Source organism: Ovis canadensis, chromosome 9, assembly GCF_042477335.2.
Source record: "Ovis canadensis isolate MfBH-ARS-UI-01 breed Bighorn chromosome 9, ARS-UI_OviCan_v2, whole genome shotgun sequence".
Taxonomy (NCBI): Eukaryota; Metazoa; Chordata; class Mammalia; order Artiodactyla; family Bovidae; genus Ovis; species Ovis canadensis.
Genome location: NC_091253.1, coordinates 45455351 through 45480165, shown reverse-complemented (window position 1 = coordinate 45480165; position 24815 = coordinate 45455351). Strand labels below are relative to the sequence as shown.

At 40.8% G+C, this 24815-nt stretch overlaps 1 protein-coding gene across 1 annotated transcript in view; it reads right to left on the bottom strand.

Annotated features, from left to right (window-relative positions):
• The window catches only part of RP1 (RP1 axonemal microtubule associated), a 140435-nt gene that overhangs the window by 25987 nt on the left and 89633 nt on the right, over positions 1–24815 (bottom strand). The window contains exons 13-15 of the mRNA XM_069600019.1: positions 18844–18947; positions 15784–15960; positions 11164–11376 (exon numbers count right to left, since the gene is read on the bottom strand). Of these exons, the coding sequence (XP_069456120.1) occupies positions 11164–11376; positions 15784–15960; positions 18844–18947 (494 nt within the window). The remainder of the gene's footprint in view (positions 1–11163; positions 11377–15783; positions 15961–18843; positions 18948–24815) is intronic.

Sequence of the window (24815 nt, the reverse complement as noted above, 5' to 3'; positions counted from 1 at the left end):
ACCTCACTGGAGCTGAGGTAACTCCAGAAAATCCCTAACCAACCAGCTAGGACTCCATTTCTGGAGGAGGGTAAAACTTCAGTTGGGTTTCCCTGGTGGCTCAGTGGTAAAGAATCCACCTGCCAATGCAAGATACATGGGTTCAATCCCTAGGTCAGGAAGATCCCCTGGAGAAGGAAATGACAATCCATTCCAGTATTCTTGTCTAGAGAATCCCATGGATCCATGGGGAGGAACTTGGCAGGCTACAGTCCATGGGACTGCAAAGAGTTGGACACAACTTAGCGACTAAACAACAAAACTTCAATCAGGCTAGATATTAAGTCCAGGTTTGGTGGTGACATGCCCAGCGTAAGTGACTTTTGGGCCCATGCTCTTCTTTTTAATAATACCAAAATAAGGACTTTCCTGGCAGTCCAAAGGCTAAGACTCTGTGCTTCCAATCTAGGGAGCACAGGTTTGATCTCTGGTTGCAGAACTAAGAGCCCACATGCTGCATGGCCACAGAAAAAGAAGAAGAATATTCACAAACATTTTTTGAAAAAGCTTCCTGAATTGCCAGGGAAAAGTAAAAGCAAATTTGAAATGAAGACAATCAGGGGGGGTGGTCCTAGGATGGCAGAGGAATAGGACGGGGAGACCACTTTCTGCCCCACAAATTCATCAAAAGAACATTTCAACACTGAGTAAATGCCACAAAACAACTTCTGAATGCCAGCAGAGGACATCAGGCACCCAGAAAAGCGACCATTGTCTTTGAAAAGAGATAGGAAAAAATATAAAAGACAAAAAAAGAGACAAAAGAGGGAAGGACAGGGCTCCATCCCGGGAAGGGAGTCTTAAAATGAGAGAAGTTTCCAAACACCAGGAAACACTCTCACTGCTGAGTCTGTGGTGAGCCTTGGAAGCACAGAGGGCAACATAACACGGAGGAAAAATAAATAAATAATTAAAACCCACAGATTAGGAGCCCAATGGTAACTCCCCCAGGGGAGAAGCAGCGCAGACACCTGCATCCACCACTAGCAAGCTGGGGCTGGGCAGGGAGGCGTCGGCTGCATTGCTTTTTAAGGATCAGCCTGAATGCCCTCAGGGTAACCACAGCAAACTAACTTGGGCTAGCAAAGCAGACTGTGGGATAGCTACCATGCGAAAAGCTGTAACATAAGGCACCACCAGGACCGCACACAGAACAAAGGATGGAACAGAATTAGCCGGTTGCAGACCATCCCCCTCCAGTGACAGGCAGCCAGAGCCGGAAGGGCGGGAAGGCGGCAATAGCAGCCCCAGAGAGACATTAACTACCAAACTGCAAGCAGGGTTCTTTGCTAACTAAGACTTCTTGGGGTTCTGGACAGTCATCATCCACCTGAGAAGGTGAGCCAGCTGTACACCCAGAAAACTGAGCAGCAGGGACAGGAGAGGCGATAAGTCGCAGTGACCGCGCTCGCCAAACACCTGAGCTACTCGGACCTGGGAAGGGCACAAAACGCAGGCCCAACCGAGTCTGCGCCTCTGAGGACTACCTGAGTGCCTGAGCCTGAGCGGCTTAGACCTGGGAGGTGCGTGCAGCCGAGAGCTGGCCGCAGACGGTTCCCGGCGGAACAACCTAGAGCCTGAGCTGTGTGTGTCGTGAGCAGGGGCAGGCCTAGTGTGACTGAGACAGTGTGAGCACATGCCAGTGTTATTTGTTTGCAGTGTCCCTCCCTCCCCACAGCGCGACTGAACAAGTGAGCCTAAAAAGTGTCCACCACCACCCACTTTGTGTCAGGGCAGAAATCAGACACTGAAGAGACAGCAAACAGAAGAAGCTAAAACAGAGGGAACTGCCTTGGAAGTGACAGGTGCAAAAGATTAAAAACCCTGTCATTAGTACCGACTACATAGGAAGGGGCCTATAGATCTTAAGAAATATAAGCCGGACCAAGAAACTATCCAAAAATGAACTGACCCCACACTGCCCACAACACCACCAAAGAAAGTCCTAGATATATATTTACTATTTTTACAATCATTCTTTTTATTTCTTCTTCTTCAACTTTTTTAAATTTTTAAGTCCTCTATTACTCCTTTAACTTTCAGTTTTATAACCTACTATTACTTTTCAAAAAACAGACCCTATTTTTAAAGCAAACTTCATATACATATATTTTAATAGTTCTTATGAATTTGTTTTTCTTCTTTTCTTTAATATTGTATTTTTGAAAATACAACCTATACTCTAGATTTTTAATCTTTGCTTTTAGGTATTTGTTATCAATTTTGTACCTTCAAAAACCCAATCTTCAGTACCCATTTTACCTGGGAGCGAGACTACTGGCTTGACTGCTCTCTCCTCCTTTGGACGGTCCTTTTTCTCCACCAGGTCGCCTCTGTCTCCTCCCTCCCCCTTCTCTTCTCTACCCAACTCTGTGAATCTCTGTGTGTTCCAGATGGTGGAGAACACTTAGGGAAATGATTACTGGCTGGATCTGTCTCTCTCCTTTTCATTCCCCCTTTTATCCTCCTGGCCACCTCTGTCTTCTTCCTCCCTCTTCTCTTCTCTGTATAACTCTGTGAACATCTCTGAGTGGTCCAGACTGTGAGGCGCAAATAAGGAAGTGATTACTGGCTAGCTTGCTCTCTCCTCTTTGATTCCACCTCATCTCAGTCGGGTCACTTCTAACTCCCTCCTCCCTCTTCTCTTCTCCATATGACTCTGTGAACCTCTCTGGGTGTCCCTCAATGTGGAGAAACTTTTCATCTTTAACCTAGATGTTTTATCATTGGTGAGGTATAGAAGGAGAAGTCTTGAGACTACTGTAAAAATAAGACTGAAAACGAGAAGCAGGAGGCTTAAGACCAAATCCTGAGAACATCAAAGAACTCCTGACTCCAGGGAACATTAACTGATAGGAGCTCATCAAACACCTCCATACCTACACTGAAACCAAGCACCACCCAAGGGCCAACAAATTCCAGAGCAAGACATACCACACAAATTCTATAGCAACACAGGAACACAGTCCTGAGTTTCAATATACAAGCTGCCCAAAGTTACCCCAAAACCATTGACATCTCATCACTCATTACTGGCAACACTTCATTGCACTCCAGAGAGAAGAAATCCAGCTCCATCCACCAGAACACTGACACAAGCTTCCCTAACCAAGAAATCTTGTCAAGCCACACCATACAACCCCACCCACAGCGAGGAAACTCCACAATAAAGAGAACTCCACAAACTGCCAGAATACAGAAAGGCCAACCCAAACGCAGCAATATAAACAAGATGAAGAGACAGAGGAATACCCAGCAGGTAAAGGAACAGGATAAATGCCCACCAAACCAAACAAAAGAGGAAGAGATAGGGAATCTACCTGATAAAGAATTCCAAATAATGATAGTGAAAATGATCCAAAATCTTGAAATCAAAATGGAATCACAGATAAATAGCTTGGAGGTAAGGATTGAGAAGATGCAAGAAAGGTTTAACAAGGATCTAGAAGAAATAAAAAAGAGTCAATATATAATGAATAATGGAATAAATGAGATCAAAAACACTCTGGAGGCAACAAATAGTAGAATAACGGAGGCAGAAGATAGGATTAGTGAAGTAGAAGATAGACTGGTAGAAATAAATGAATCAGAGAGGAAAAAAGAAAAACGAATTAAAAGAAATGAGGACAATCTAAGAGATCTCCAGGACAATATGAAACGCTCCAACATTCGAATCATAGGAGTCCCAGAAGAAGAAGACAAAAAGAAAGACCATGAGAAAATACTTGAGGAGATAATAGTTGAAAACTTCCCTAAAATGGGGAAGGAAATAATCACCCAAGTCCAAGAAACACAGAGAGTCCCAAACAGAATAAACTCAAGGCGAAACACCCAAGACACATATTAATCAAATTAACAAAGATCAAACACAAAGAACAAATATTAAAAGCAGCAAGGGAAAAACAACAAATAACACACAGGGGATTCCCATAAGGATAACAGCTGATCTTTCAATAGAAACTCTTCAGGCCAGGAGGGAATGGCAAGACATACTTACAGTGATGAAAGAAAATAACCTACAGCCCTGATTACTGTACCCAGTAAGGATCTCATTCAGATATGAAGGAGAAATCAAAAGCTTTACAGACAAGCAAAAGCTGAGAGAATTCAGCACCACCAAACCAGCTCTCCAACAAATGCTAAAGGATACTCTCTAGACAGGAAACACAAAAAGGGTGTATAAATGAGAACCGAAAACAATAAAGTAAATGGCAACAGGATCATACTTACCAATAATTACCTTAAACATAAATGGGTTGAATGCCCCAACCAAAAGACAAAGACTGGCTGAATGGATACAAAAACAAGGCCCCGATATATGTTGTCTACAAGAGACCCACCTCAAAACAAGGGACACATACAGACTGAAAGAGAAGGGCTGGAAAAAGATACTCCACGCAAATAGAGACCAAAAGAAAGCAGGAGTAGAAATACTCATATCAGATAAAATAGACTTTAAAACAAAGGCTGTGAAAAGAGAGAAAGAAGGACACTACATAATGATCAAAGGATCAATACAAGAAGAAGATATAACAATTAGAAATATATATGCACCCAACATAGGAGCACTGCAATATGTAAGACAAATGCTAACAAGTATGAAAGGGGAAATAAACAATAACACAATAATAGTGGGAGACTTTAATACCCCACTCACACCTATGGATAGATCAACTAAACAGAAAATTAACAAAGAAAGACAAACTTTAAATGATACACTAGATCAGTTAGACCTAATTGGTATCTATAGGACATTTCACCCCAAAACAATGAATTTCACCTTTTTCTCAAGTGCACACGGAACCTTCTCCAGGATAGATCACATCCTGGGCCATAAATCTAGCCTTGGTAAATTCAAAATAATTGAAATCATTCCAAGCATCTTTTCTGACCATAATGCATTAAGATTAGATCTCAATTACAGGAGAAAAACTATTAAACATTCCAACATATGAAGGCTGAACAACACTGGTGAATAACCAACAAATCACAGAAGAAATCAAAAAAGAAATCAAAATATGCATAGAAACGAATGAAAACACAACAATCCAAATCCTGTGGGACACTATAAAAGCAGTGCTAAGGGGAAAGTTCATAGAACTACAAGCATACCTCAAGAAACAAGAAAAAAGTCAAATAAATAACCAAATTATATGCCTAAAGCAACTAGAAAAGCAAGAAATGGAGAACCCCAGGGTTAGTAGAAGGAAAGAAATCTTAAAAATAAGGGCAGAAATAAATGCAAAAGAAACAAAAGAGACCATAGCAAAAATCAACAAGCCAAAAGCTGGTTCTTTGAAGGGATAAATAAAATTAACAGACCATTAGCCAAACTCATCAAGAAACAAAGGGAGAAAAATCAAATCAATAAAATTAGAAATGAAAATGGAGAGATCACAACAGACAACACAGAAATACAAAGGATCATAAGAGACTACGATCAGCAATTATATGCCAATAAAATGGACAACTTGGAAGAAATGGATGAATTCTTAGAAAAGTACAACTTTCCAAAACTGAACCAGGAAGAAATAAAAAATCTTAACAGACCCATCACAAGCACGGAAATTGAAACTGTAATCAAAAATCTTCCAGCAAACAAAACCCCAGGTCCAGACAGCTTCACAGTTGAATTCTACCAAAATTTTAGAAAAGAGCTAACACCGATCCTACTCAAACTCTTCCAGAAAATTGCAGAGGAAAGTAAACTGCCAAACTTATTCTATGAGGCCACCATCACCCTAATACCAAAACCTGACAAAGATGCCACAAAAAAAGAAAACTACAGGCCAATATCACTGATGAGCATAGATGCAAAAATCCTTAACAAAATTCTAGCAATCAGAAAACACATTAAAAAGATCATGCACCATGACCAAGTGCACTTTCTCCCAGGGATGCAAGGATTCTTCTATATCCACAAATCAATCAATGTAATAGACCACATTAACAAATTGAAAAATAAAAGCCATATGATTATCTCAATAGATGCAGAGAAAGCCTTTGACAAAATTCAACATCCATTTATGATAAAAACCCTCCAAAGAAAGCAGGAATAGAAGGAACATACCTCAACATATTAAAAGCTATATATGACAAACCCATGGCAAACATTATCCTCAATGGTGAAAAACTGAAAGCATTTCCCCTAAAGTCAGGAACAAGACAGGGGTGCCCACTTTCACCACTACTATTCAACATAGTTCTGGAAGTTTTGGCCACAGCAATCAGAGCAGAAAAAGAAATAAAAGGAATCCAAATTGGAAAAGAAGAAGTAAAACTCTCATTGCTTGCAGATGACATGATCCTCTACATAGAAAACGCTAAAGACTCCACCAGAAAATTACTAGAGCTAATCAATGAATATAGTAAAGTTGCAGGATATAACATCAACACACAGAAATCCCTTGCATTCCTATACACGAATAATGAGAAAGTAGGGGGGAAAAAAATTAAGGAAACAATTCCATTCACCATTGCAACAAAAAGAATAAAATATTTAGGAATACATCTACCTAAAGAAACTAAAGACCTATATATAGAAAACTATAAAACACTGGTGAAAAAAATCAAAGAAGACACTAATAGATGGAGAAATATACCATGTTCATGGATCGGAAGAATTAATATAGTGGAAATGAGTATACTACCTAAAGCAATCTATAGATTCAATGCAATCCCTATCAAGCTACCAGGGGTATTTTTCACAGAGCTAGAACAAATAATTTCACAATTTGTATGGAAATACAAAAAAACTTGAATAACCAAAGCAATCTTGAGAAAGAAGAATGGAACTGGAAGAATCAACCTGCCTGACTTCAGGCTCTACTACAAAGCCACAGTCATCAAGACAGTATGGTACTGGCACAAAGACAGAAATACAGATCAATGGAACAAAATAGAAAGCCCAGAGATAAATTCACACACCTATGGACACCTTATCTTCGACAAAGGAGGCAAAATATACCATGGATTAAAGACAATCTCTTTAACAAGTGGTGCTGGGGAAACTGGTCAACCACTTGTAAAAGAATGAAACTAGAACACTTTCTAACACCATACACAGAAATAAACTCAAAATGAATTAAAGATCTAAACGTAAGACCAGAAACTATAAAACTCCTAGAGGAGAACATAGGCAAAACATTCTCTGTCACAAATCACAGCAGGATCCTCTATGACCCACCTCCCAGAATACTGGAAATAAAAGCACAAATAAACAAATGGGACCTAATTAAAATTAAAAGCTTCTGCACAACAAAGGAAAATATAAGCAAGGTGAAAAGACAGCCTTCGGAATGGGAGAAAATAATAGCAAATGAAACAACTGTCAAACAACTAATCTCAAAAATATACAAGCAACTCCTGCAGCTCAATTCCAGAAAAATAAATGACCCAATCAGAAAATGGGCCAAAGAACTAAATAGACATTTCTCCAAAGAAGACATACGGATGGCTAACAAACACATGAAAAGATGCTCAACATCACTCATTATCAGAGAAATGCAAATCAAAACCACAATGAGTTACCATTTCACGCCAGTCAGAATGGCTGCGATCCAAAAGTCTACAAGCACTAAATGCTGGAGAGGGTGTGGAGAAAAGCGAACCCTCTTACACTGTTGGTGGGAATGCAAACTAGTACAGCCACTATGGAGAACAGTGTGGAGACTCCTTAAAAAACTGGAAATAGAACTGCCTTATGACCCAGCAATCCCACTGCTGGGCAAACACACCAAGGAAACCAGAATTGAAAGAGACACGTGTACCCCAATGTTCATCACAGCATTGCTTATAATAGCCAGGACATGGAAGCAACCTAGATGTCCATCAGCAGATGAATGGATAAGAAAGCTGTGGTACATATACACAATGGAGTATTACTTAGCCATTAAAAAGAATACATTTGAACCAGTTCTAATGAGGTGGATGACACTGGAGCCAATTATACAGAGTGAAGTAAGCCAGAAAGAAAAACACCAATACAGTATAATAACACATATATATGGAATTTAGAAAGATGATAACAATAACCCTGTATGCGAGACAGCAAAAGAGACACAGATATATAGAACAGTCTTTTGGATTCTGTAGGAGAGGGAGAGGGTGGGATGATTTGGGAGAATGGCATTGAAACATGTATACTATCATATAAGAAACGAATCGCCAGTCTAGGTTTGATGCAGGATACAGGATGCCTGGGGCTGGTGCACTGGGATGACCCAGAGAGATGGTATGGGGAGGGAGGTGGGAGGGGGGTTCAGGATTGGGAACACGTATACACCCGTGGCAGATTCATGATGATGTATGGCAAAACCAATACAGCATTGTAAAGTAAAATAATTTAAAAAAAAAAAGAAATGAATACAATCAAATAAAGTTCAAATTTTGGACTTTATTATTAATATAATCATAATAACAATACCAAAATAAAGGTGAAACAGGCTTCCCTGGTGGTTCAGATGGTAAAGAATATGCCTGCAATTTGGGAGATGTGGGTTCAATCCTCAGGTTGGAAGATTCCCTGGAGAAGATTCCCTGGAGATGGAAATGGCAACCCACTCCAGTATTCTTGCCTGGAGAATCCCATGGACAGAAGAGCCAGGTGGGCTATGGTCCTTGGAGTCTCAGAGTCAAGCAGGACCTTAGTGAGTAACACTACTGTCCCAAAGCAAACAGAACCTCTTTTTTTTCAAGTTATCAAAAATCTTTGAGATGCTGAAAATGAAAGTGAAGTCGCTCAGTCATGTCCGACTCTTCGCGACCCCGTGGACTATAGCCTACCAGGCTCCTCCATCCATGGGATTCTCCAGGCAGGAATACTGGAGTGGGCTGCCATTTCCTTCTCCAGAGGATCTTCCCAACCCAGGGATCGAACCTGGTCTCCCGCATTGCAGGCAGACACTTTAACCTCTGAGCCACCAGGGAACCCTCAAGAGAGATGCTACTTGAGCTTAAAAAACTCCAATACACGATTGCTGGCCTCAGTTCCAAAGTGCACAGGAAATCCTGAACCTAGCTTTTCATCCTGAGAAGTCCATGGCGGGGCGACGGCAAGGGCGGGGGGTTGGTCCTCGTGCTAGTGCACAAACAGCCTGAGCAGAAACAATCTGAGACCCAATTCTTCATCTGAAAAGCTGTCAGCAAGGTTGGTTCTAGAAAAATTGCTGAAGAAAACCACTTTGTAGTTTGGAATCACCTCCCTGCGGGGTATCCTAACTCCAGTTTCCTCTTGGAGATCAACCCAGTTTCTCCAGGCTCATACCATGAATCCTCCATAAGAGGAGGTGGGCGCACCTGGTATGACTGAGCACTAGCACCAGTGCCGCTGTGGACAATCACTCAGCCAGTTCCCCTGTTAGGATAACACTCCCCTGCGTTAATCTGTTCATTTTCTGCTCATCTTCCTATGCTCAGAAAGCCTTCCGCCAGGACTCCTTCCATTCTCTCAGCCGGTCAGAGCACTGAGTCACCCACCTGGCAGGCGGAAGGAAAAAGAAGGAAGCCTGAGTGTTCAGAGGAGCACGGACAGAGCCAAGATTCTGCTCCACACTTGCAGAGGAAGCGTCCTCACTTGGAGGGACAAGAGAAACACCATGCAGAGGAAAAACTGGAAGCAACAGAGAGGCCCCCGCAAACTGGAAAGAGAGAAATGGAAAAACCAAGAGAAGCCCCATCCAACCAGAGGATGAGACAGCCACACGTAAGGTGACTGAGCACCAAGCTGGCCCTGGTTGTTGTCACAGGAAGACAGATTTCAGGGCTGGCCCATCCCCAGTTTGGGGTGACACTTATCTGTGCCCCCATGAACTGCCTCCAGCAACTCTGAAACCCATGCACATAAAGACATGTGTCACGTAGCAACACACCTTCTGTCTCCTGGTTCTGAGCAGTCCCACAAGCCCCAGAAGAAACAGGTTTGTCCATTCTGTGGATGTAGGTGATGGCAAGGAAGGTGGCTTCCTGGAGGTGACCAGGCATGATGAAATCTCACCTTCTATAGTCTGGCCACAGCAGAGCTGGTAACCATTTTCGTCTCAGTTCATCCACTTGCCAGTTTAAAGGCCATAAGCAGGACTCCGTCTCTTTTGTGACATGGGACACGCCCACTTCCCAATGCTCTTATGAGCTGATCCAGGATGCTAATTAAATGTGTGTGTACATGCGCTTTTCGCTTTTGCACTGTGCACAATGAAGTCAGGGGCACGGAACCATGAACGGTCTAAATCTTCCCTCCTCTCCAAACAGAAGCTCACGCAAATTCTCCCAATCAGAGATACCCCCCTGGTGACGGGGGACAGGGAGCATCTCCAAGTTTATCTAAAAGGCACATATTAAACCAAACTCTTTCAAATGAAAACAGATGAGCAGAGCATTAATAGACTTGCTAAATGGTGACTGTATGAGCCCCTCAACCTGTCAGAGATGTACGAAAATATAAAAGATGTGATATTGGTTACAAGTCACCCCTCCAGAGTTACAAGATGTTAAGGAAAAACTCCTAATATTTAGAGCATAAAATTACTTTCTGGGACTTCCCTGGTGATCCAGTGGTTAAGATTCGGTGTTTCCAGAGCAGGGGGCCCCAGTTCAATGCCTGGTCAGAGAATGAGGATCCCACATATCACAGGGTTCAGCCAAAAAAAAATTACCTCCTTACTCACAAAGCAGGCTTTCCACTTGGGGGAACTCAGGTTCCAAGGAAGCAGTTCAGGAAACACAGATGAGCTGGGACTTCCCAGGGCCTTGGTTCCCAAAGTGTGGTTTGGGGCCTGACTCAACAACAGCAGCTTGATGCTCATTAGAAACACAGACACACAGGTGCTGGAGCAGTCTGAGTCAGAACCCATTTTTTAACACTACTGCCAGGTAATCTGCACACACCTTTCATTTCAGAAGCAGTGTCTAAGGGTCAGGACCCCTTATGATCACACTAAGAGGGCACCCACCCCCACCCATGTTTTAACAATACCAGTCAAAGGGGGCCACCACGTAGCACATCCAATTTTCCAGCGTTCTCTTGGGTTAAAACTAAAAAACAAAATACTCAAGCAAGTAACACTTGTAGCAATTCTTGGCAAGTGTCTTAGACATTCACTGAGAAAAACACGAGCAGATGCTTACAGCTCCGTCACACCGTCCATCCTTAATCCTCAGAAACATCCGTGCATTCTTCACACTTTCAAACATGCATATCCCAGAGCTGATTTTATGCACTCTCCAGTAGGACTTTTCAGACAGCTTTCCTACGCCCGTGCAGCTCCCATCCGGCTGGAGGCAGAGGGCCTGGCACAGGCTGGTGGCAAGCAGAACCACTGCGCTGTTGAGCAACACACCCTGCAGAAGAACCAACAGCACAGAGAGGCAGTAAGTGACACACCTGTGTCTTGCTAGAGAAATATGGCAATAGAGCTCATTTTCTTACAAAAGCTGCAGTGATCGCGATCTTACCAGAAGCTTGGTGAGAAAGAATGAGCAAAAAAAAAAAAAAAAAGGAAATAAAAAATTTAACTGCTATGTAAAGCTAAACAAAACTAAAGAAGATGGTCTGGTTGACTGTTTATGATTTACATTAATCATTACTCATTGAGACTGTAAGAATCAGCATCAGATGCTACAGAGATTGTAAGAAGATGCAAAAGCCACAAACATTTCTCTTAAGTTTCCAATCACTCTAAGCAAATAGTTTGAATACTAACACAGAGAAGAATAAAAATAGTGTTCTATAAGAGTGCTTGAATTTTGACAAGTAATCTATGGATATTAGTTAAATGTATGCATGTAGGAGGGGCTTCCCAGGTGGTGCTAGTGGTAAAGAACCCGCCTGCCAATGGAGGAGACATAAGAGATGCAGGCTTGATCCCTGGGTCAGGAAGATCCCCTGGAAGAGGGCATGGCAACCCACTCCAGTATTCTTGCCTGGAGAATTACATGGACAGAGGAGCCTGATGACCTATAGTCCATAGGGTCTCAAAGAGTTGGACATGATTGAAGTGACTTGGCACTCACGCACACATGCATGGAGGAATAAATGAATGAATAAAAAGTATTGAATATAACTAAAGCCAAATTAAGTAAATCTTCTGTAATCAATTGCTTCGTCAGTTCAGTTGCTCAGTTGTGTCTGACTCTTTGCAACCCCATGGACTGCAGCACACCAAGCCTCCCTGTCCATCACCAACTCCTGGAGCTTGCTCAAACTCATGTCCACCAAGTTGGTGATGCCATCTCATCCTCTGTCATCCCCTTCTCCTCCTGCCTTCAATCTTTCCCAGCATCAAGGGCTTTTCCAATGAGTCAGTTCTTTGATCAGGTGGCCAAAGAGCTTCAGCTTCAGCATCAGTCCTTCCAATGAATATTCAGGACTGACTTCCTTTAGGATGGATAGGTTGGATCTCCTTGCAGTCCAAGGGACTCTCAAGAGTCTGCTCCAATACCACAGTTCAAAAGCATCAATTCTTCAGTGCTCAGCTTTCTTTATGATCCAACTCTCACATCCATACATGACTATTGGGAAAACCATAGCTTTGACTAGACGGACCTTTGTCGGCAAAGTGATTGATGCCTCAGCTTTTTTTTTTTTTAATTTATTTTTTAAATTTTAAAATCTTTAATTCTTACATGCGTTCCCAAACATGAACCCCCCTCCCACCTCCCTCCCCACAACATCTCTCTGGGTCATCCCCATGCACCAGCCCCAGGCATGCTGCACCCTACGTCAGACATAGACTGGCGATTCAATTCTTACATGATAGTATACATGTTAGAATGCCATTCTCCCAAATCATCCCACCCTCTCCCTCTCCCTCTGAGTCCAAAAGTCTGTTATACACATCTGTGTCTTTTTTCCTGTCTTGCATACAGGGTCGTCATTGCCATCTTCCTAAATTCCATATATATGTGTTAGTATACTGTATTGGTGTTTTTCTTTCTGGCTTACTTCACTCTGTATAATTGGCTCCATGTTCATCCATCTCATCAGAACTGATTCAAATGAATTCTTTTTAACGGCTGAGAAATACTCCATTGTGTATATGTACCACAGCTTTCTTATCCATTCATCTGCTGATGGACATCTAGGTTGCTTCCATGTCCTGGCTATTATAAACAGTGCTGTGATGAACACTGGGGTACATGTGTCTCTTTCAATTCTGGTTTCCTCGGTGTGTATGCCCAGAAGTGGGATTGCTGGGTCATAAGGTAGTTCTATTTGCAATTTTTTAAGGAATCTCCACACTGTTCTCCATAGTGGCTGTACTAGCTTGCATTCCCACCAACAGTGTAGGAGGGTTCCCTTTTCTCCACACCCTCTCCAGCATTTATTGCTTGCAGATTTTTGGATTGCAGCCATTCTGACTGGTGTGAAGTGGTACCTCATTGTGGTTTTGATTTGCATTTCTCTAATAATGAGTGATGTTGAGCATCTTTTCATGTGTTTGTTAGCCATTCATATGTCTTCTTTGGAGAAATGTCTATTTAGTTCTTTGGCCCATTTTTTGATTGGGTCATTTATTTTTCTGGAATTGAGCTGCATAAGTTGCTTGTATATTTTTGAGATTAGTTGTTTGTCAGTTGCTTCATTTGCTATTATTTTCTCCCATTCCGAAGGCTGTCTTTTCACCTTGCTTATATTTTCCTTTGTTGTGCAGAAGCTTTTAATTTTAATTAGATCCCATTTGTCAGCTTTTTAATATGCTATCTAGATTGGTCATCTTTTCTTCCAAGGAGCAAGCGTCTTTTAATTTCAAGGCTGCAATCACCATCTGCAGTGATTTTGGAGCCCAAGAAAATGAAGTCTGCCACTGTTTCCATTGTTTCCCCATCTATTTGCCATGAAATGATGGGACCGGATGTCATGATCTCCGTTTTTTGAATGTTGAGTTTTAAGCCATCTTTTTCACTCTCTTCTTTCACTTTCATCAAGAAGCTCTTTAGTTCCTCTTCACTTTCTGCCATAAAGGTGGTGTCCTCTGCATATCTGAGGTTATTGATATTTCTCCCTGCAAACTTGATTCCAGATTGTGCTTCATCCAGCCCAGCATTTCACATGATATATTCTGCATATAAGCAATAGCTTAAGAGGAAGATATAAAAAGTTCTTCAAAGTTAGTTAGAAATGTACTAACACAGTATAGAAATGAATAAAAGACACAAATCACAAAATACAAATGATGAATATGCAGAGGAAAAATAATCTATACTAGTAACAAAAATAATAATAAAGTGAAAATTAAACGTATATTTCTCTAGAAGATTGTCAAAGTTTTTTTCAAGGACTGCCATACTCAACACCAAGGTCCATAATATTAATATAAATAATATATTGCTCTGTCAAAGGGAACTTGGTAATAAAGAACATAATTTTACCTGGAGAGGTCTGGCCTTTGTCCTAGGTTTCTGAGAAGTAATCGCCAACCCCTAAGGGTGCTGTGCCTAACAGGAGTGTCTTTGCTTGCCTGGCAGCCTTGGGTCAGCCAGATAGTAAAGATGTGACTTAGGGTGGGAACTTTGCATAACAAGGTGTCACCTGACCTCCCAAGAGGTCTCTTCCCTCTGCATCTTTTCCCTTAGTGAATGTTAAGTCTGCATCGTTTCTCTGTAATACCACGAATGTGAGAGCACTGATTAAGTTCTGGGTCATTCTCATGAATTATCAAAACTTGATAGCAACCTCAAGAATCCTTCACTCTGAAGTCCCTGTCAGAAGCGAGGGTGGTCATGTCAACTGTCCCCTCTAATCTCATGATTTGACCTTCCCAGGATTAAGTATCAGTACATTTCTGGAAAAAGATTTGTCAATATGTTGCCAAGAGTCTTAAAGGGCTCATATTCTGACCTTTCAATTCAATTCTGAATGATCTAGGCTAAGAAAATAATAAAATATGTTGTCAGAGACATAAGTCCAAGTACATTTTCCTGTAATATATTACAGGTAATAAAATAAAGAAATTAAGATTAAATGTCCAATGACAAATTCATATTTTCCTAATGTTTGAATATAAAGTAACCATTAAAAACCATGTTGTCTGGAAAAAAATAATAACATCATGAAGGGTTTATTACATAGTAGGTCTAAAAAGTTTTGAAGACAAATTGACTAATTGGATTCATAGTTCACCAGATTAGATATGTTATACTCATTAAAAAGTTGTAAATTCTCGGAAAACATTCTCTTTACTTTTAAAATGTAGATAACAATATCTGTCAGAAATGTCATGGTGATTAGATTTAGTATTGTGTGTGGTGAAGCTCTCAGTAGTGTCTGTAATAAAACAGGCAATCTCACAAATGATAGCTATTGCATTAATAATATCATTTAAAGATAAAAAGATAAATTCACAAACATGTATTACAGAGAAAGAAACATAAGCAATATGAAATGATCCCACACATACAACACTCAAAGAGTATAAACACGTAAATATTCTGTTAGATAAGTTAAATATAGATTTGTTTCACTCCCAAATGTAAGATTCTCTAACTTTTTATTTGAAATCCCCACAGCCATAGTTTTAAGCTGCAAATTCAACTGACATTGGCTGTTACTCCCATCATTGTAGTGTTGCTAAGGCTGCCATCCCTACAACCACATTCTGGGTGGGCAAAATGACCACAGGCATCAATGCCCCGAGTGGAAAGAGATCTAATTTCTCCATTGCGACTTCATTCAAGAGTTTTCCTCAAAAGGGCAAAAGAAAATACAAGTTTAACAGTATCAACTTTAATGACCTTCCTCCAGTTTACCTTGACAAAAACCACAAACTCTTTTGAAAGGTGTGCATAGCCTGCTGATGATTCATTAGTTATTTTGCCATGGCGATCAAAAATAACCAAATGGCCGGGAACCCGTGCTGACTCAAGGAGTGCACAGCGGTTGGGCTGAGACAGCACCCGCATCTCAGTGGAGGCCCCACCACTAGCCTAAAAGAAAAAGGGAGAACAAAACAAAATGAAAGCTCTGCATAAGCAATAGAAAATGTGTTGACACTCTATGTGTGCACAGATCCAGTGTACTCCATGGAACCCTTGAACTAGCGTACAACAGTGACATGTTTTCTGATTCAATTCTTGTGATCTCCCAGCCTGATTTCCAGGTTCTTGCTCCAAGGACCTTCTCTTCATTTCTCAGAAACCATGTAGAGCGCTAATAACAGCAAAAATAACTCCAGTAGCAGGGTAATTTAATGAGATGTTAATGTGTATTTTATCATTATTTTTCATTTCTTTTTTTGTGTCTTCCTAATTAAAGACTACATGGGATCAAATGATGAAATTAACAGATGTGTATTGCTTGTGAAAAACTGAACAAATCAAGGAAGATAAACTATACTGAGACATTTCTAGTTTGGGGCACTGTTTGAGATCTGACCTCTCACTGTCTCAAGGAGGCATCTGGGCCTGAAAGTAAGGACTTACTGATGCCGCTTGAAAGGCTTGATCCATGACACTAAGGCTGCCAACCTCAGTGAAGTTTCTTGTGTGAGGATGGCAGGTAAGCCACGGAGCTGTTCACCAAGAAATCACCTGATGTTTGATGAGAACTGGGCAGTGAGCAGTGTGGACTGAAGTGAGAGTTGCCACCAGCTGTTCAGAGACCTGACACACCAGATGAAATGCATATACAACAAGGCGACCTTCATAATAACCAAGGGGGGATTTTTCTCCAACCTAGAGGGAGAGGGGCTTGCAGAGAGACTTAATTTGATTTTAGAAAAATAAATAGAACATTTCTTGAACTGTTAATTTGAGTGGATTCCATACCCACAACATTCATATTTATTAAACTTCGTACTACTGACTAGGACCTTTATGAGCAGAATGCACTATAAAATACAGCATGGGGACTTCCCTAGTGCTCCAGTGACTAAGATTCCAAGCTCACAATGCAGAGTGCCTCAGTTTGATCCCTGATCAGGAAACTAAATACCATATGCTACCACTGAAACCCAGTGCAGCCAAAATATAAATAAAAAGAGGTATAAAAAACAGCATGGGGTAACATGCCAAGTTCAAAGCAAAGAAAAGACACCATGAAAGAAATGTGACTGATTCATGTCCAAGTCTTTGCAGCCCCATGGACTCTAGCCTGCCCGACTCCTCTGTCCATGGGATTCTCCAGGCTAGAATACTGGAGTGGGTTGCCAGTTCCTTCTCCACGGGATCTTCCCAATCCAGAGATTAAACTGGGTCTTTTATGCTGCAGGCAGATTATTTATCATCTGAGCCACCAGTGAAGCAAGTAAGTAAATTAATTAATAATCTTTTTAAAAAAGCAATACAGCTTCCCCCTGACTATTTCCCCTCTTGGCATCTTTGTCCTGGAACCTGCCTACTACACTGTGAGAGAGTCAAGCAGCTGCATTGAAAGAAGGATCACACATAGCTGTTCCACTGAGAGCTGGCATCGACTACCAGACAGACCTACGACTCAACAAGCCCCTGGATGACTCCAATCTCTAACATTTCAGCCACTTCACTTGATGCTGAGAGGAAGAGAGATGTGCTACCTTCTCTGGGTCCTGCCCAACTGCAGATAGGTAAACAAAATAAATATGGTAAATGTTGTCATAAAAAAAAAAAGATGACTGATTAGTCCCTTAGCCTGAATTTCAGTCCTACAGATCATGCTTTTTCTTCAAAATTTATTGCTATCCTTAAGTTTTAAAACAAGCTATAAGTAAAAAAAAAAAGTCATTGCATAAAATTATGTAAGATTATATGAGAAAGCTGTAGAATGAGGGGTGGAGTCCTGGCATCTGTGCTCCATGCCTGCTTTCATACTGATTAGCTCTGAGACTTTGGACAACACAGTCGTCCCACCCATCAGGCTCCTCTTCTGTCAGAAAGGGATGCTAATGTACTTTCTCACAGGACATTAAAAAGGCTAAATGTTATAACACATAGTTAGCACTTAAAACAGTACATGCCATCCTATGCTTTCTCAGTTTCAAAACAAATAATCATTCATGGATCTTAAAAAGACATTTTTAGAAGTTTTATATATTTTTACATTTTTATTTTATTTTTAATTGTAGGATAATTACTTTACACTATTGTGATGGTTTCTGCTGTGTATCAAAATGAATCAGCCATAGGTATATCTACGTCCCTTTCCTCTTAAACCTTCCTCCCACCTCCTTTTCCATCCCACCCCTCTAGGTTGTCACAGAGCACCAGCTTTGGGTTCCTTCCAAACCTAAACTAAGTAATCTCATACATTCACTCACAAAGCACACTGTGCTGTGCTTAGCTGCTCAAGTTGTGTCCAATTCTTCGCGACTCTATGGACTGTAGCCCACCAGGCTCCTCTGTCCATGAGATTTTTCAGGCAAGAATACTGGAGTGGGGAGCCATTCCCTTCTCCAGGAGATCTTCCCAATCCAGGGATCAAACCTGGGTCTCCTTCATTGCAGGCAGATTCTTTACCAACTGATCCACCAGGGAAGCCCAACTAAGTAATACAAGGCATAATTATGTGAAACTATTGGTTTTCTCCTAATAATGTGATCCTTGAAGGGGCCTTTGAGAGGTCAGATTTCCCATTTTGAGGCTCACTGAAATTTTGAATGTTCTCAGAGACGTGTTCTACTTTTTCTTGTCTAAATTCTAACTGCTGAAATTTAAGGCCATTTACACGTCAAAATCTCAAAAATCAGTGAGACAAAACAACATGAAAAAGTGGAAGCAAAAGCCAAAGGAAAACACAAATTCATAATCTTATGAAAGTGTCTTGTGCAAGAATATATTATATACATATGGATACAATATATTTGACATACAGCAAAAACAAAGATTACCACATACCATTCCAGTGACAGAGCCATTGTCAAGAGCCAGAGAAAGGTGCCTCAATTCATGACTTTGGAAAATGCATACATTTCCTTTGTTGAAAATAACATCAAAGAGACCTATAAAACATTTTAAGTATTAGCAAGTAATTTGTGCTCTTAAAGCTTTTTTTCTTATTCAATTATACATTGAAACCTCCTAACAATACATTTTATGACAGCTCTCAGTTAAATGTTTTTAATTAGTCAAAAGGTAGAAGAATGTTGGTAACCTTTAATAATCTACATGTTGCTTGGCATCTGGTGGCATTTCCAAGGAAAATATCTAATGCCTTCCCAAAATAAACTGCAAACTCCTGGGACAATCCAAAAGAAAGCAAAAAACCAAAAACCAAAAAACACTCGATTGAACTGTTGCCAGGAAGACAAATTATCCTAGTGTGAAAACCCATTTCCATTCTCAAGTCCCAGAGACTTGAGATAAAATAAACTGATGCATTCTAAAATTAAATACATACTATTAGGGCATTGGTGACTGGTTTGTATGACTATCATAACAAAGGTTATGTCAACATATATTTGATTGCTTTTAGCTTTCAGTATACTTTTACATGCCATTTTATCTTGAAACAAAGCTTTTCTTAAGGTCATGAATTTTTTTTACCACTCTTTGTACAGCTAAAAACCAACACTTAGAACAGTGCCTAGAACATAGCAGGCCCTCAAGAAACATTTTTTACACAAGATCCCTAATTAGATCCTCCAAAACAAATACAAATGCTGCATATCACTTACATGTGAAATCTAAAAACCAAAACAAATACATACTGAGAACAAATGGTTGGCTGTCAGAGCGAGGGGGTAGAGGGTGGCAAAAGTGAAGGGAATTAAGAGGTACAAACCTCCAGTCTTTAATTAAGTTACAAGGATGTAATGTAAAGCATAAGGAATATGGTCAATAGTTCAGTTCAGTCACTCAGTCCTGTCTGTCTTTTTGCGACCCCATGAATCGCAGCATGCCCGGCCTCCCTATCCATCGCCAACTTCCGGACTTCACTCAAATTCATGTCCATCAAGTCGGTGATGCCATCCAGCCATCTCATCCTCTGTCATCCCCTTCTCCTCCTGCCCCCAATCTCTCCCAGTATCAGAGTCTTTTCCAATGAGTCAACTCTTCACATGAAGTGGCCAAAGTATTGGGGTTTCAGTTTTAGCATCAGTCTTTCCAATGAACACCCCAGGGCTAATGGACTGGTTGGATCTCCTTGCAGTCCAAGGGACTCTTAAGAGTCTTCTCCAACACCATAGTTCAAAAGCATCAATTCTTCAGCGCTCAGCTTTCTTCACAGTCCAACTCTCATATCCATACATGACCACTGGAAAAACCATAGCCTTGATTAGACAGACCTTTGTTGGCAAAGTAATATCTCTGCTTTTCAATATGCTATCAAGGTTGGTCATAACTTTCCTTCCAAGGAGTAAGTGTCTTTTAATTTCATGGCTGCAATCACCATCTGCAGTGATTTTGGAGCCCAAAAAAATAAAGTCTGCCACTGTTTCCACATCTATTTGCCATGAAGTGATGGGACCAGATGCCAGGATCTTTGTTTTCTGAATGTTGAGCTTTAAGCCAACTTTCTCACTCTCCTCTTTCACTTTAATCAAGAGGCTTTTTAGTTCCTCTTCACTTTCTGCCATAAAGGTGGTGTCCTCTGCATATCTGAGGTTATTGATATTTCTCCTGGCAATCTTGATTCCAGCTTGTGCTTCTTTCAGCCCAGCTTTCTCATGATGTACTCTGCATATAAGTGAAATAAGCAGGGTGACAATATACAGCCTGATGTACTCCTTTTCCTATTTGGAACCAGTCTGTTGTTCCATGTCCAGTTCTAACTGTTGCTTCCTGACCTGCATATAGGTTTCTCAAGAGGCAGGTCAGGTGGTCTGGTATTCCCATCTCTTGAAAAATTTTCCACAGTTTATTGTGATCCACACAGTCAAAGGCTTTGGCATAGTCAGTAAAGCAGAAATAGATGTTTTTTCTGGAACTCTCTTGCTTTTCTGATGATCCAGAGGATGTTGGCAATTTGATCTCTGGTTCCTTGGCCTTTTCTAAAACCAGCTTGAACATCTGGAAGTTTGCAGTTCATGTATTGCTGAAGGCTGGCTTGGAGAATTTTGAGCATTAGTTTACTAACATGTGAGATGAGTGCAATTGTGCAGTAGTTTGAGCATTCTTTGGCATTGCCTTTCTTTGGGAATGGAATGAAAACTGACCTTTTCCAGTCCTGTGGCCACTGCTGAGTTTTCAAAATTTGCTGGCATACTGAGTGCAGCATCATCTTTCAGGATTTGAAATAGCTCAACTGGAATTCCATCACCTCCACTAGCTTTGTTCATAGTGATGCTTTCTAAGGCCCCCTTGACCTCACATTCCAGGATGTCTGGCTCTAGGTGAGTGATCGTACCATTGTGATTATCTGCATCGTGAAGATCTTTTTTGTACAGTTCTTCTCTGTATTTTTGGCACCTCTTCTTAATATCTTCTGCTTCTTTTAGGTCCGTACTATTTCTGTCCTTTATCAAACTCATCTTTGCATTAAATGTTCCTTTGGTATCCCTAATTTTCTTGGAGAGATCTCTAGTCTTTCCCATTCTGTTGTTTTTCTCTATTTCCTTGCATTGATCACTGAGGAAGAGTTTCTTATCTCTCCTTGCTATTTTTTGGAACTCTGCATTCAGATGCTTATATCTTTCCTTTTCTCCTTTGCTTTTCCCTTCTCTTCTTTTCACAGCTATTTGAAAGGCCTCCCCAGACAACCATTTTGCTTTTTTGCATTTCTTTTCCATGGGGATGGTCTTTTTTTTTTGGGGGGGGGGGGTTGGTTTTTTATTTTTTTAATTTTAAAATCTTTAATTCTTACATGCGTTCCCAAACATGAACCCCCCTTGGGATGGTCTTGATCCCTGTCTCCTGTACAATGTCATGAACCTCCGTCCGTAGTTCTTCAGGCACTCTTGTCTATCAGATCTAGTCCTTTAAATCTATTTCTCACTTCCACTGTATAATCATAAGGGATTTGATTTAGGTCATACCTGAATGGTCTAGCGGTTTTTCTACTTTCTTCAATTTAAGTCTGAATTTGGCAATAAGGAGAACACTGTACTAATTTTCTGTGAGGACAGATGATCACTAAACTTATAATTGTGATCATTTCATAACATTTGCAATTGTCAAATCATTCCACAGCACACTTGAAACAACAAAACACTGTATGCCAACTATACTTCCATTAAAAAAATAACCAAAGCAAATGTTCAAAACTTGTTGAAAAACAAAAAAGTTAGAAATCTCAGTTAAATTATAGAGTTAATGAGCTCTCCACCATGAGTAAGTAGTTCAAGAATGGAAATATTATTTAGTTTTAACAAAATAAATTTTTTCAAGTTACATAACTCTTAAGTTCAATGTGAAAAAACGTACTGAATCCAATATATGCCAAAGAGAAACATCTTAACTTTTCTAGCGTTCATTTTTAAATCCTCTTAATAGGGTTCTCAGTAAAATTAGAAATGACTTTCCTTTCATGCTAAAGGAAAACTTTTTATAAATTACACCTAACTAGAGGGGGACCTCTCTCCTCCATGCCAACACCCACACTCCCTCCCACTGCAACCAGAGAACAGGCACAGCCCTTCAACTGGTGACAAAGGAAGCAGGTGCTCCAGCTCTGGCCCTTTCTACTCCCAGAGGAGCTGCCTCACACAGGTGCTTTCTCTCAGGTTCTCTGTCACTGGTGAGCACAGCCCCTGTAGGGGAGACAATGGGTGCCCCGAATCTTGCCTCCTTCTAGGAGCCAGTACCCCAACTTGCTTTCATCAGTATTAAAGCTGAGGTTCTGACTTCCATTTGTCTGTGTTCTGTATCTTATTTCTTAATTGATTTTGTACACAGGAGTGGAAGAAAATGGTATTATTTATCAATGCCTTTTCAAATACCCAACTCTTAAAAGACAATAAAAACATCCCATTAAAATTAATTACAGAATTAGAATGCCAATATTACCAACACTATTCACTTTCATAAGGATGTTCTTGCCAGTGGAACAGTGCTTGAAACCAAATCAATAGATATAACTATTGGAAGGTAGATAAATTTATCATATTTGTAAAACCTAAAAACTCTTTAATAAGAGTGGAGTAAAGTGGTATGAATCAAGATAAGTATGTATCTAGACCTGACATACCATAGGCACTTAACAAATACTGAACAAATAAAACATAAAAACAACAGATTTCTACATATTTGTAAGTATTAATATGTTAGCTTTATAATGCCGAGGGGTTTATTTACAATGTTAACCACAGCCTTGGAACAACACTAACAAGATATTATAGTGCCTATGTGAAGAGAGGAAATATATACACGGTGGACGAAGTTTAGTCGCTAAGTTGTGTCTGACACTTAACACCCCATGGACTGTAGCCCGCCAGGCTCCTCTGTTCAAGGGATTTCCCAGGCAAGAATATTGGAGTGGGTACCCATTTCCTTCTCTTGGGACCAGCTCAGTTCAGTTCAGTCATTCAGTCATGTCCAACTCTTTGCAACCCCATGAATCGCAGCAAAGCCAGGCCTCCCTATCCATCGCCAACTCCCGGAGTTTACCCAAACTCTTGGCCATTGAGTCGGTGATGCCATCCAGCCATCTCATCTTCTGTCGTTCCCTTCTCCTCCTGCCCCCAATCCTTCCCAGCATCAGAGTTTTTTCCAGTGAGTCAACTCTTCACGTGAGGTGGCCAAAGTATTGGGGTTTCAGCTTTAGCATCAGTCTTTCCAAAGAACATCCAGGGCTGATCTCCTTTAGGAAGGACTGGTTGGATCTCCTTGCAGTCCAAGGAACTCTCAAGAGTCTTCTCCAACACCACAGTTCAAAAGAATCAATTCTTCAGCACTCAGCTTTCTTCACAGTCCAACTCTCACATCCATACATGACCACTGGAAAAACCATAGCCTTGACTAGATGGACCTTTGTTGGCAAAGTAATGTCTCTGCTTTTCAATATGCTGTCTAGGTTGGTCATAACTTTCCTTCCAAGGGGTAAGCGTCTTTTAATTTCATGGCTGCAATCACCATCTGCAGTGATTTTGGAGCCCAAAAAATAAAATCTGATACTGTTTCCACTGTTTCCCCATCTATTTGCCATGAAGTGATAGGACCAGATGCCAGGATCTTTGTTTTCTGAATGTTGAGCTTTAAGCCAACTTTCTCACTCTCCTCTTTCACTTTCATCAAGAGACTTTTTAGCTCCTCTTCACTTTCTGCCATAAGGATGGTGTCATCTGCATATCTGAGGTTATTGATATTTCTCCCGGGAATCTTGATTCCAGCTTGTGCTTCTTCCAGCCCAGCATTTTTCATGATGTACTCTGCATATAAGTTAAATAAGCAGGGTGACAGTATACAGCCTGGCATACTCCTTTTCCTATTTGGAATCAGTCTGTTGTTCCATGTCCAGTTCTAACTGTTGCTTCCTGACCTGCATATAGGTTTCTCAAGAGGCAGGTCAGGTGGTCTGGTATTCCCATCTCTTTCAGAATTTTTTAGTTTATTGTGATCCACACAGTCAAAGAAAGGCTTTGTTATAGTCAATAAAGCAGAAATAGATGTTTTTCTGGAACTCTCCTGCTTTTTCCAGGATCCAGCGGATGTTGGCAATTTGATCTCTGGTTCCTCGGCCTTTTCGAAAACCAGCTTGAACATCTGGAAGTTCACGGTTCACATATTGCTGAAGCCTGGCTTGGAGAATTTTGAGCATTACTTTACTAGTGTGTGAGATGAGTGCAACTGTGTGGTAGTTTGAGCATTTTTTGGCATTGCCCTTCTTTGGGAGTGGAATGAAAACTGACCTTTTCCAGCCCTGTGGCCACTGCTGAGTTTTCCAAATTTGCTGGCATATTGAGTGCAGCACTTCCACAGCATCATCTTCC